This window comes from Anabrus simplex, chromosome 7 (genome assembly GCF_040414725.1).
Source record: "Anabrus simplex isolate iqAnaSimp1 chromosome 7, ASM4041472v1, whole genome shotgun sequence".
In the NCBI taxonomy this organism is placed as follows: Eukaryota; Metazoa; Arthropoda; class Insecta; order Orthoptera; family Tettigoniidae; genus Anabrus; species Anabrus simplex.
Window position 1 is genome coordinate 11,687,226 of NC_090271.1, and position 12,900 is coordinate 11,700,125.

A 12,900-nucleotide genomic window follows, 5' to 3' on the forward strand; every position below is an offset into this window, starting at 1 on the left:
TTGACGGAAACGCACGTCCTTACTCTCCGGTAGCTCGCTGCCAAATGAGACAAAGAGCGTTTGAAGCTAACACCCCCCTCCACCTAGCCCAGCAGGTTAGAACATGCTGCTTTGTACAGTTGCATCAGAAAAAATTGGTCGCATTATTTATGCAGATGTGCCAAGTCTCCCGATTTTTTATTGTATCTCCCGATCGCTGGGTCCGATCTCCCGGTTTTCAGAGCAATGTCCGTAATTTTCGTATTATTTTAAACTCCTGCGGATTTCCTCGTTCTATCGATATATGGCTGAGTATGGCTGGTCGATAGTAGTTCTATTAATGATACCAGATGGCAGTACGGGCACGGTGGCCAGTCATGTGCTGCTCTTTGGTCTATAATACAGTCATTCTCTTTGCAAGCGAGTCAAGCGAGTAACATTCTCGTTGGAGTAACCTAACCTCAGAAACATAGTCTTTCTACCCGGGGCAAGACCTGCAGAAGTGCTCGTGTTGTGCCTTGATATTTGGCCAAAATGTCCAAAAAAAAGAGAAATATGATGCAGTGTTTAAAAGTGCTTATAGGGAAGAGATTCCGAGTGAATACAGAAAGGGATCAACGTTCAAGTGAATACAGAAAGGGATCAACGTTCACATTCTGTACTATATGTAGGTTTGATTTTGCAGTTGCACATGGCGGGAAATGCGATATACTCAAGTACATGCAAACGAAAAATCATAAGGAGAGATGTTCAGTGTGTAGAAAGAAACCAGAAACTGAACTTTTCATGTAAAAACCAAGATGTAAATCCTGTGACGAATGCCGTGACGTTATTTACGTCATTAATAGTAGAAAATAACCTGCCTGTAAATTGTGCCGATCACGCACTACCTTTGTTTCGCAAAATGTTTCCTGATTTGGAAATCGCTAAACGATATGGGTGTGCTAGAACGAAAACAGCGGCTATCATAACAGAAATGTGCATGGAAGAAAGGGCGAAAATTGTATCACATTTGCAGGTGAATGCATTTTCTGTTGCTACTGATGGTAGCAATAAAAGCGACTTGAAGGTATATCCTATTGTTTTAACATTTTTTAGGCCTGAACTCAATGAAATTCAGAGTTGTCTACTCTCTGTGCCTAATTTAGAAGGGGATGCTACTGGAGCTAACATTGCCAATCTTTTGCTCTCAACTTTTCGGGAATTCTGCATTCCATTAAAAACCTGCCTAGCTCTTGGTGCTGATAATGCTCCAGTAATGGTAGGATTAAAGAATGGTGTGGCAGGATGTTTGGATCGGGAAAATAGTAACATAATCATCATAGGCTGCTCTTGTCACCTAATTAATCTTGCTGCCTAGAAGGGTGCGGCATGCTTGCCCGTAAATGTAGATGAAAGTATAATTGATATATTTTATTGTCTGGTAAGGTGTGCAAAGAGGAAAGAAAAGTTCAGAGAGTTTCAGACTTTACACAGCACAGAGATCAGGAAAATTCTGAAGTATTTGCCTACTCGATGATTATCACTAAGATGTTGATAGTATTTTGCTGCTGTGGGACCATTTGGTTACTTTATTCAGGAGTGAAATTGTGAGTAAGGATTGTTAGATGGGAACTTTGAAGACTTACAAAATTCGTAAGCACAGTTTAAGTGCAGATGTGTCTTGTTTGTCTGAAAAGGTGAAGGATTGTCATAACATTTCATCCCACTCCTCAGTTAAAAGGAAAAGACAGTCATCAGTTTCACTAAAAAATTGAAACTACTTATGACACTAAGAGCCATGCATTGTCACATGAAGAACGACTTTTCATGTTCCTTTCATCAAATTTACATAAATCTTTTTGCCTTGTTCTCTCAAGTTTTATGGATATCTTTGAGAATCCAAACTTAGCTCTTCAGTCAAGTATGCCGCACATCCACTTACTGGGTCAGTTTTGGAGGAACTATTGAAGAATGTGATGGCAAGTTTTGTGAAACCAGACGTTATTAAAAGATCCTCCTCTCTCCTTGACGTAGATTATCATACTGCAGCAAATTAAAAGGATGATTGTGATCTGATGATAGGGAACTCTGCGGGGTGTTTTTTTTTTTTAGTGAACACCCTGAAGTCTGAGGAAAAGTGCATATTCTTTTAGAAAGTGTTTCTCTTCATCGTGTGACTACATGGTACACTAATTTCCATTCAAAGATGAAGTTTTAATTAATGCAGAAGTTGCAAATATTTCTGCTATATGTAAGGCATCATTTTCTAGCCTTAGATTTTTCATAAACAAGTGTCCGAACATTTTGACTAGTGAAACGGAACATTTGGATAAAGAAACTGATAATCTGCACTCCCAGTTCTGTAACTTTCAGCTCAAAGAAACAGACCTGGCAAAAGGAAGAACTGATGATCAATGGGCATTGGTAGGTCAGATGAAATCAGCTGATGGTGTAGTTAAATATGGCAGACCCTCTAAGGTGATGCTTGCTATTTTATTAATTCCACATAGCAATGCAGAATGTGAAAGGATTTTTAGCAGAGTCACAAAGACAAACACAGTTCAGATCCTTGCTGTTTGAACAAACTTTGGAGAAACTTTTAACCTTTGAAATCAGTTCAGCAAGGCAAGTGCTTTGAGCAAAAATTTACTTAAGTCAGCTACTGGTGTGTTGAACAATTAGTCGTAATGTGATCACAATGTTGAAGGATGAGAAGTCACATGTTCCTACTGTTCAGGTATGTCCAGTATTTAGTATCCACATGTAAATGATGGAAAACATATATTTGAGCAAATAGAATTGTTAATGTATTGAATTATAATTAATTAGTACATGTACTGTCATCAGTGATGTGTCGTAATACGTCGCGGTTCGCTGCGAAATTTCTCCTGATTTTTACTTTTGAAAGTTGGCATGTCTGTCTATGGAACGCACGTTGTATACAAGTATATAATATTTACAAATATACTGTACCAGGAAAAATTTATTTCAAAGAGCATGAGATCTTTCTAAGGGGTGCCTAGTCCTTAGGAGAGGGTATGGAGAGGGAGGATCGCAAGGCGAAATAATAGATATAACTTTCTTCCATTTATTCAATCTATAAAAAGTTACCCTATTATATTTCTGAACTGTAAAGATCAAGGATATTTATTGGAGAATATATTCCAATTCCTATAACAAAATATCAGAAATTATGTTGATCGTATAAAATCCAAATAAATAATGTTTTCAACCAGTTATGTCCATCATGTTTTTCTTGATGTAAAACAGTAAAACATGTTGAAAGTAAGTTAATATTCCACTTAAACGAAATACTAAAGACCCATCTATTATCATTTGTGATTTCAGAGTAGGTTTTAAACGTAAATTAAACAAAGTAAATTTTATAATTCCTTCTCGTGAAATTCTCAAACTATTTATTTATCTATATATATATATATATAAAATAAGAGTTTTGTCTGTACATTGTTCAGAATTTGAAAAAGGTGATATTTCTTTATCGATTGTGTCCATAGTAACAAGGAAATGCACTTCTTAATTTTCCGTAATTTGTGTCTGTCTGTATGTATGTACACTTATCACGAGGAAACGGCTGAAGAGAATTTAATGAAAATTGGTATGTAAAGTCCGGGAATAAGTCGCTACAATCTAGCCCATAAATAATCTTATTCGCGCTGAGAGGAATGGTGGTTTAGGGGAAGGCCTAAAATTCAATTCTCAAATATTTGTTATTAGTGGTCCTATATTAATGAAAATCGTATGCAGCGTCAGAGAATAAGTTGCTACAATCTAGGCCATAAATGATGATATTCACGCTGAGTGAAATGGTAGTTTAGGGGAAGGCCTAAAATTTAATTCTCAAATATTTGTGCTTTTAGTGATCCTATCGACAAATACTGCATAACTAAAGGCATATAGTATTAAATTTCCAATCATTTATGTCTTACACATTTTTTACCGTACCAACTATAACAGAGATATTCATGAATTAGAATTTTTGTTGCTAAGTCCAGGTCAGCGTCGAGTCACAAGAAAATGGGTAAGCAGAATTTAATTAAAATCGGTATGTAAAGTCGGAGAATAAGGAACTACAGTCTACGCTAAAAATAATTTTGTAAGACGCCCTTATATCAGACAGTCGAAAACTAAATGTGAAAGCCTACAATATCAAAAGCTCATAACATTGATCAACATTACATTGACCATTGTTTGTTGTGATGTGCTTTGTGACTTCTGTTGCCACTAAATCAATCAATCAATCAATACTGATCTGCATTTAGGCAGTCATTCAGGTGGATAGATGGGGATTACTGCTGTGTACCGAGTTTTTTTAAATTTGCTTTACGTCGCACTGACACAGATAGGTCTTATGGTGACGCTGGGGTAGGAAAGGGCTAGAAGTGGAAAGGAGGCAGCCCTAGCCTAAACTACAGTACAGCCTCAGCATTTGCCTGGTGTGAAAATGGGAGACTATGGAAATCCATCTTCACGGCTGTCTGACAGTTGGGTTCGAACTCACTATCTCCCAGATGCAAGCTGTCACTGTGGGTTTCCAGTACCCGTGATTAGTATCATTGTAAGGATCACCACGGGTCTGGGCGTTGCCTGTGATTAGTACCACTATATGAGCGACACCATAGGTCTGCATTGCCTGTGATTATTACCCATCATAGAGGAACCCCACGGGAATACCGGTGTCCGTGATTAGTACACGTAGGTGAGGAACACCATAGGTCTGCGTTACCTGTGCAACATACAATACTTGTGAGTAGTACCATCATGTGTGGAATACCGTGAGTATATGCTACTTTTGATTAATGCCCCCAACATGACAAATACCATGGTTCTACTTTACTAGCGATAAGTACCATTACGAGGGGCCGTTGACCTGGATTTGGACCCCTTTTGACAATAAGCATCTTCAATTCAGGATTGTGCTTTAGAAGTGGTCTCTTGGTCAGTAGTACTATTTTTATGATAGTTTTTTTGGGTCGGATCCACTGATTGTTTTAAATTCATATCCATCCATTCATTCTTCATGACTATTTTTATTTTCGTCAGTGGATGATTTTGAACTTTTAATTTGCCATTACATTTCGTACCATTAGGGGCCGATGACCTAGATGTTAGGCCCCTTTAAACAACAATCATCATCATCATCGTCATCGTCAAGAATAGTATAATTAGAAGAAACCTGGATTGGAACACGGTTAATTAGGAACATTGGTGGTTGGCTAGAGAAGATGTGTTAACATCCGAACCCGGCAGGAGCTGGATGAGATATAGTGGGCAGAATTTAGTGTCTTTGGTTGGTCTATATGAAAGTTAGTGTTCTTTTTTTAATTCTAAATGATAAGATTTGAGTTCTTAATGTCCTTTTCTCTTTATTTTCAGGTCCTCCTCGACCACCGTACTAAGCCACTAGTTTGTGGTTACTTTACTGCGTGTTATGTACATTGGGAGCTCTGAGATGGAGTTACCTGGACGTGAACGAAATTGCAAGACATTCTTAAGTGATGTAGTATGACAAAGAAAGTGTCATCTCCTTTTTTCTTCACCGATTATGAAGAGAATGATGTCTGACACTTTTAATTACTTTCAGCAATATATCTCGAAATAGTTTCTTCTGAAATGTGTAGGATTTGTATTTTCATCTGTACTGCTGTTATCTGATTGTGTCAATTTCTTATTTTTAATTATTTTTTAAATGTTTGAGTGGAAGAGATTGAAATAATATAATAGACTTATCAAAAGTGTATTCATTGCATTCTAGTGGTTTTTATGTAAAAAAATATTGTCAATTTGGAGAAATGTTAAAACAGGAATCATTCTGTTGTCTAGTTTAATTCCATTTTGATCTTTCCATTACAGTTTCCAGACTTGTATGTTGGATCTGGTCTGGTTAGTAAGTTTCTTTTTGTGCAGCAAACTTGTTTTCCTTTTCAGTGGTCATGATATGACTGTTGTCCAGTGGCACCTTCATAAACAGTTCGGCCGGTCTATTCTCCTCATCACTTCGTCCCATGTCCTTTATGGTACAAGCACATTCCTGTAGGGCAGTCCATTCCTCTTGTCTTCTCCACCTACCCCTGAAACTTGACAAGGAAAACCTGGTTTTGAAGCAGGTGTCATATGACACAAGTACGCACATGATGATGCAAACTTTTTCGAAGAGAAAACCTTGATAACAGTCATAAGCTGCCAAGAGGTTTAACACTGACTTCCAAAGACAACAGGCATGTCAATAGCAGACTTTCAGATATAACAGCTCGTTATTTTAGTAGCATTTCTGTTTTATGTTAATCGGCATGCTAACATCGGCAGTAATTTTGATTGTGAAGTTAAAAATACATATTATTTTTATTATTTGCGTACAAACCCTGTTGGATCACGCAGTGCTTTTATGATACACTTTTCTGGCCTTCCATATGGCTTTCATTTTTCTCCGTCTTCTGTCTACTTGGTTTCTGGTCTCCTTGGAACTTGTTTTACTTTTTTACGGCACAGATTTCTGTCTAATATTTCTGATATAAATATCTGGGCTTTCTCCAGGTCCTTTTTTTGACTTTTTGGATCCATGGTAGACTCTTCATTATTTTACAAAACTGCCTTCTTCTTCATACTTGTCTTTGTTCATTCAGCTGAAAAACCACATTTACTCGTGTATTAGAAAACCCCCCTCCTTGGTTTTTTAAACAAAGCACCTGAAAAAATTAATCGCACGTACAAGACCCCTCCCCCCACCCCCAGCGTAATTCATCAGAGAACAATGATTCCGCTTCGAAGCGAGTACAAGCCTTACTCAGCTCCGATGACAATTTTTTAAATAGTTTCATCCATACATCCTGCGCAATGTAAACGCATCAAAGACATGCGGTGCATCCGTGTTTTGTAGTTACAAAATCCTTTGTGAATAGCTTCACACAGTTTGGACTCTATAGTCGGAATGATGACACGCCAGTAGCAGGGAAGTTGGTGGCACAAGACGATGATAATTCAAATTAAGGCACAAAAGGAGTGATCATATTTACTGTGTGGTGAGCCTACTGTTCAACTAACAGATACAAATGACTGGCCATTAAGTTCTTTTGATTAATATTTCATAATACAATAAGAAGATACCCTTATCCCTTCTCTCTTCAGGGTTGATTGTGAAGTGAGACGAGTCTTCTTAGCGAGTTTGTACGACTGGATGCACTTCCTGATGCCAACCTTCTCAGAGGAGTTAATGAGATGAAATGAATGACATGATAAAATAACTAAATCTGACTGTTGTTACATGTAAGCCTAAAAGTCATGTGTTCACCATTTATTGTCTTTTCAAATTTAGAAATACTGCCTTCCAACAAAAATAGCTGCAAAACTGAGAATACATTCATAAGTTTGTTGAAGAGTAGTGTATAATGTTTACTTATATAATTTATAGCCTAGTGGTTATGTTACTGCACAAAATTTGAGGTTATTGCATATTGGACCCTCCTCCCACTTGTATTGACTATACAAGTGGGGAAAAGGTGGGGGTGGGGGGGTCTAATACGCGAGTAAATATGGTACATGTCGGCAAAAGCAAAAGACAGTACAATTTACGAACTTCATTGTATAAACTAAGGTTAAGTTATGAGTAGGTTCCCACCTTCCAATACTTGTCAATTTCTATATAATAGGTTTATTAATTACATAACATAAACCATATAATCTCTAGTACATGTTTCGTTCCGATTATGGAACATCTTCAGCTAAAATTTGACAAAATGGCAAGACAATTAAAATACATTGATGTTATGATGATACAAAAGCTAAAAGATATGATAAAATGGCACGAAGATTAAAACATATAATTATGATGATGAAATAAAGTTCATTCATGTTGGTTAAAAATTCAACAAGTCAGTGTTCAAGTGACGAATTAAAAACGGCGATAAAGTTCTTCCTCATGTTGGAGACGTGTACATTTTATTAAACTTGAAGATAAATTGGAGAAATACAAGATTTTCTTAATGTATATTTATCGGGGGAACTCTTGATAAAATAACCGTAGTTGAAGTTGAGTTGTGGTTAAATTATTGAAATGAGTCTTATAGACAGTCGTGTCGAACCGATTCAAATCCATCGCCAATTGACACAAGTGTATGGTGAGTCGTGCTGGATGTCATAAATGTTCATAAGTGGTTTAGAGTTTGCAGCCAGTCGGACTGAAATTCACGACTAACAAAGGAGCGCGAGACCATCAATTTCCGTTGAGACAGTTGTGAAGGTTGAGAAAATCGTGCATGAAGATCGGCGGATCACCCTGGATAATCTTTGCACTTTGGTTCCTGAAGTTTCCCGAAGCACCGCTCACAGAATTTTAACGGAAAAGTTGAAATACCTGAAGGTGTGTGCAAGATGGGTGCCACGCATGCTGACTGAAGACCACGTCCAGCAACTTGCTTCTTCCCACGCATTTCTTCAACGCTTTGCAGCCAAACAGGACAACTTTTTGGACTCGATTGTCATGGGTGGATTAGAAAAGAACATCACGTAACTGATTAAGCGAGTCATTCAGAGAAGGCCTGAAGACATCGGCCTTTGGTTGTGGCATCATACACAACCATTAACTCGGCTCAAGGGAGATAGGGTCACCTTCCCTATTCCTCCACTTGAGTAATTCCTGTCTGACACGTCCACGTTGCAGGGGTGGGCACCCTACACTTCAGTAGGCCGGAGTGATAGGATGGCTGATTCAGTTGGGGACCAAGTCTTGTGGGGTATAACACGGAACCCATGCCCAGGGATACAGGTGAAGACGTCAACGGCAGTGAAGGCGGAAGTGAAAATCACTGGTACGGTGGATCTGGCGGAAGAGGCAATACCTGATCTGAGATCTGACTCAGGGCCTGCTACCTTGCAGGTTGATAAGGGACTATTAAAGGCTAAATGAGACAACCCTGACAGAGAAATCTTCGGAAGTGATAGGCCCAGCAAGTCAGCTTCTGAATAATTTGGAATTGCTTTGAAAACTAAACGAGGCCTCGGATGGAAATATTGTAATCACCAGAATAGTGACTCTAGTTCCCTCATTGGTAATAATATTAATGACGGTTCAATACCCGATGCTCCATCACAACCGAAGAGGAGAACCCACAAAACTCTATATGAGACTGTAATCAAAATTACCACGCTAAACATTCTGACACTAACTGGCAAAATAGAGGAATATGAAGACTTAATGAAAATAAGGTACATAAACATACTGGGTCTCCGTGAAACCAAGTGGAAGGGAAAAGGATCGAAGGAACTCTGAGAGGGATATCATCTATTCTCGTCAGGAGGAGAAAAAAAATGGAGTTGGTGTTGTTATGGATCATCAAATGAAAGATCATGTAGTAGAAGTAAAATATGTTTCTGATCGGATTCTGCACATAATGCTGAAATTGAATTCTTCACAGAACATCATCATCATTCAATGCTATGCACCACAGACTGGTTGTGAAGATGAAGAAAAAGAACATTTTGAAGAAGACATAGAGGAGAGAATAAGAGGAGATGGAACGATTATCATAGGGGATATGAATGCTCAAGTAGGAACTGTGAGAGATGGGTACGAAAGTATTCTAGGAGCACATGGATGGGGTCCACGAAACCCAGAAGGAACTAGACTCCTTGATCTCTGTCTGAGGAACAACCTTGTAATAGGGAACTCATGGTATCAAAAACAAAAAAGCCATAATGTCACAATATATGGATGGGATGGAAAAAATGAATCTCTTATAGACTACTTTTTGATCGAGAAACGACTACAAGATAGACGTTAGACATAAAAGTGATTCCTAGTGTCTCCCTGGAAAATGATCATAGACTCCTCATTGGATACTTCAAGTTTAACAAGTTAAAAGAGTTAAGAATTGCACAGGTAAAGAAACTCAAGACTTGGAAGCTGAAGGACAATCAAACATCAAAACAGTACTGCTAAAGACAGCTGAAAGAACAGTTGAGGAGGAATGGAAGGATCTGAAAGAAAATCTAGTAATGATAACTGAGAAGGTATGTGGGTGAACCAGTGGCACAAGAAGATGGAAGGAAACTCCATGGTGAAATGACAGAACAAGAACTGCTGTCCTGAACAAGAACAACATGTTCAAGGACCAGACTGACCATAATAAGGAACTATACAGTCTTGCTAAAAAACAAGCAAACAAGGTTGTTACAGAAGAACAAGAGAAGTGGTTGAACAAGTGGAGTGATGAATTGAAAGAGGATGTTAATGGTAATAAGAAAATGTTATATGGGATGATAAGAAATAGAAAAAAAGATAAAGAACACTCCAAATACTTAAGAGTTGATCGTGAAAATCTGATCATTGAAGATAAGATCAAAGAGACTTGGAGGACTTACTCTGATGAATTACTAAATGTGAATTGCATGCAGCCTACACTAAAAGACAGTACCAGTACTATCTCATGCAAGTCTGCCTCTGACAACAGGTTAGACTTAACGTGGAGTGATGTAGAATATGCCTGGAAATACATCAAAACTGGAAAATCAGCTGGTGCTGATGAAATTAACGGAGAAATGATCAAGGCTATGGGCATTTCTGGAAAACATTGGATCTGTAGACTCTTTTGTAAGATCTGGAAAGGGACATGCCAGTCGATTGGAAAACAGGCATCATAATTCCAATGCTCAAGAAAGGAAATAGAAAGAAATGTTTCAACTATAGAGGCATCACTTTAACATCTCAAGTTGGTAAACTTTATGAAAGAATTAGAGCGTAAAATCAGACCCCTTATTGAAGAGAACCTCTTCGAAGAACCGTATGGATTCAGGAACGGGAGATGAACAACTGATTTAATCTTTACAGTCCGTCAGTTAATGGAAAAATACTATGAACACAACCGAGATTTGTGGTTAGCCTTTCTGGATATCAAGAAAGCATTTGATGCAGTGAATAGAGAAGTGGTGTGGGAAACACTGAAGAAAATTGGAATACAGGATGACATGATACACAGGATCAAGAATTTGTATGAAGATACCCGAAGTAAAGTCAAAACACCTGTAGGAATGACTGAAACCTTTGATATAACATCTGGGTTAAGACAGGGTGGTGTTTTGTCTCCTCTTCTTTTCATCACTGTGATGAACGAGATTCAGAGAAAAGTTCACCAAACCATTGGGGGTAAGAGAATGAAAGTAATCTTATTCACGGACGATATATGCTTGTGGGGAGACTCCAAAGAAGACCTTCAAGGACAAATTCCTGGGCAGAAGCTGCTAAAGAATATGGACTCATCTTCAGCCAAGAGTAAAGTGAGGTTATGGTCATGAAGAGATACAGACAACCAGTGGGACATATTGAAATGGAGGGGAAACAGCTACAGATGAACCATCAGTTCAAATATCTTGGAAGTGTTATCTCTGATACTGGTTCTATAGACAAGGAAATTTCCCACAGAATTCAGGCAGGTAGCAACTTTTACAAAATAGTTACAGATATAATACGGAACAAGAAAATGTAAGAGAGTCATATATGAAACCTATTACGTACCAATCCTGACCTATGGTTGCGAAACATGGACCATGAGAAATAAAGATGTTAGTAGAATCCAGGCAGCAGAAATGAGATTTGTCCATAACATGATCCGTAAAACACGGAGGGGCAGAGTCCGTAGTGAGGAAATCCGCAGGCAGGCTCAAGTTGTAAGACTGCAGGACAGAATAACATCGCAGCGACTGAGGTGGTATGGACATATGCGACGCATGGCAGATAACAGATTAACGAAAAAAATGTATGACCTAAAACTTGAAGACAAAATACCAAGAGGGCGACAAAGACTCAGGTACTAGGACATGGTGAAGGTTGAAGGTTGACATTCAACAGAAAGGGCATACTTTGGAAAGCATCGAAGAAGGAGAGAAGTTCAGAGACCGCAACTGGTGGAGTAGCCTTGTTCGCCGACCCATCACTTAAGATGGAACGACTTGGGATATGTATCTATGTCACGGGTGGCGGAATCTGGGCGTTCCACTTTACACCTGAGACTAAGCAACAATCACGCTAGTGGTGGCATCCCTCTTTGCTAAAGCCGCGGAAATCCCAACAAATACAGTCTGCCGGTAAAGTCATGATAACTGTTTTGGGATCAAAAGGGGTGTTGTTGGTCGACTTTATGCCCGCTGGGGCCACAATTAACGCTAATAGGTACTGCGAGACCCTGAAAAATCTCAGACAGGCAATTCAGAACCAGAAAAGAGGAACGTTGAGCAAGGGTGTAAACATTCTCCATGACAATGCTCGCCCGCACATCGCCTGGGAAATCGTTGCTCTCCTGCCACAGTTTCAGTGGAACATCATCCCCCACCCACTCTGTAGTTCGAGGCATGGATGTGGATATCTGCGAAGTTAGTGTCTTGGCGGATACAAACTGTATGGCAGTGTGGATAAATTTGCTGATAATTTCTAAATAATGACGTTTATTGATTTTCACTCAGGTATACTCTTGTTTTTGCTTGTGGTTAGGTGACCCTCGGCTTTGGTATGGGAGAATAGCGATATATAAAGAGCCTTGAAACTATAAAGCCATAAATCTGACCTAAGCTTAACTGAGCCAGTTAGGTCCTGCCCGCAATTAATGGATGGAAGGAACAAAGGTCAACACGTCGGTTGTTGTCACGAGAAAATCCCTCATAAACCTGCAACAGTAGGGGTTCTGGTGCCAGGTGTCTGGCCTATTATGTTAACAGATCTATCTGTTTCAATACCTTGGGTTTAATATATTGTAGTTAAATATTTAAATTATCCACGGATAACCATTTTGTGGATGCAGATAACCATTTACGGGTGCGAATGAAGGAAGTGCGTCTGCGGATATTATTTTGTATATCCGCGCAGGGCTCTACCTATAGTCCTGATTTGGCGCCTAGTGTCTATCACTTGTTCCCTAAGTTGAAAGAATATTTGGC

The 12,900-nt window shown here is 38.8% G+C and overlaps 1 protein-coding gene across 1 annotated transcript in view; it reads left to right on the forward strand.

Annotated features, from left to right (window-relative positions):
- Positions 1-5,807, forward strand: part of SmB (small ribonucleoprotein particle protein SmB) — a 172,337-nt gene extending 166,530 nt beyond the window's left edge. The window contains exon 6 of the mRNA XM_067150614.2: positions 5,356-5,807. Coding sequence (XP_067006715.1) covers positions 5,356-5,378 — 23 coding nt within the window. The 3' untranslated portion in view covers positions 5,379-5,807. The remainder of the gene's footprint in view (positions 1-5,355) is intronic.
- The last annotated feature ends 7,093 nt before the right edge of the window (positions 5,808-12,900 follow it).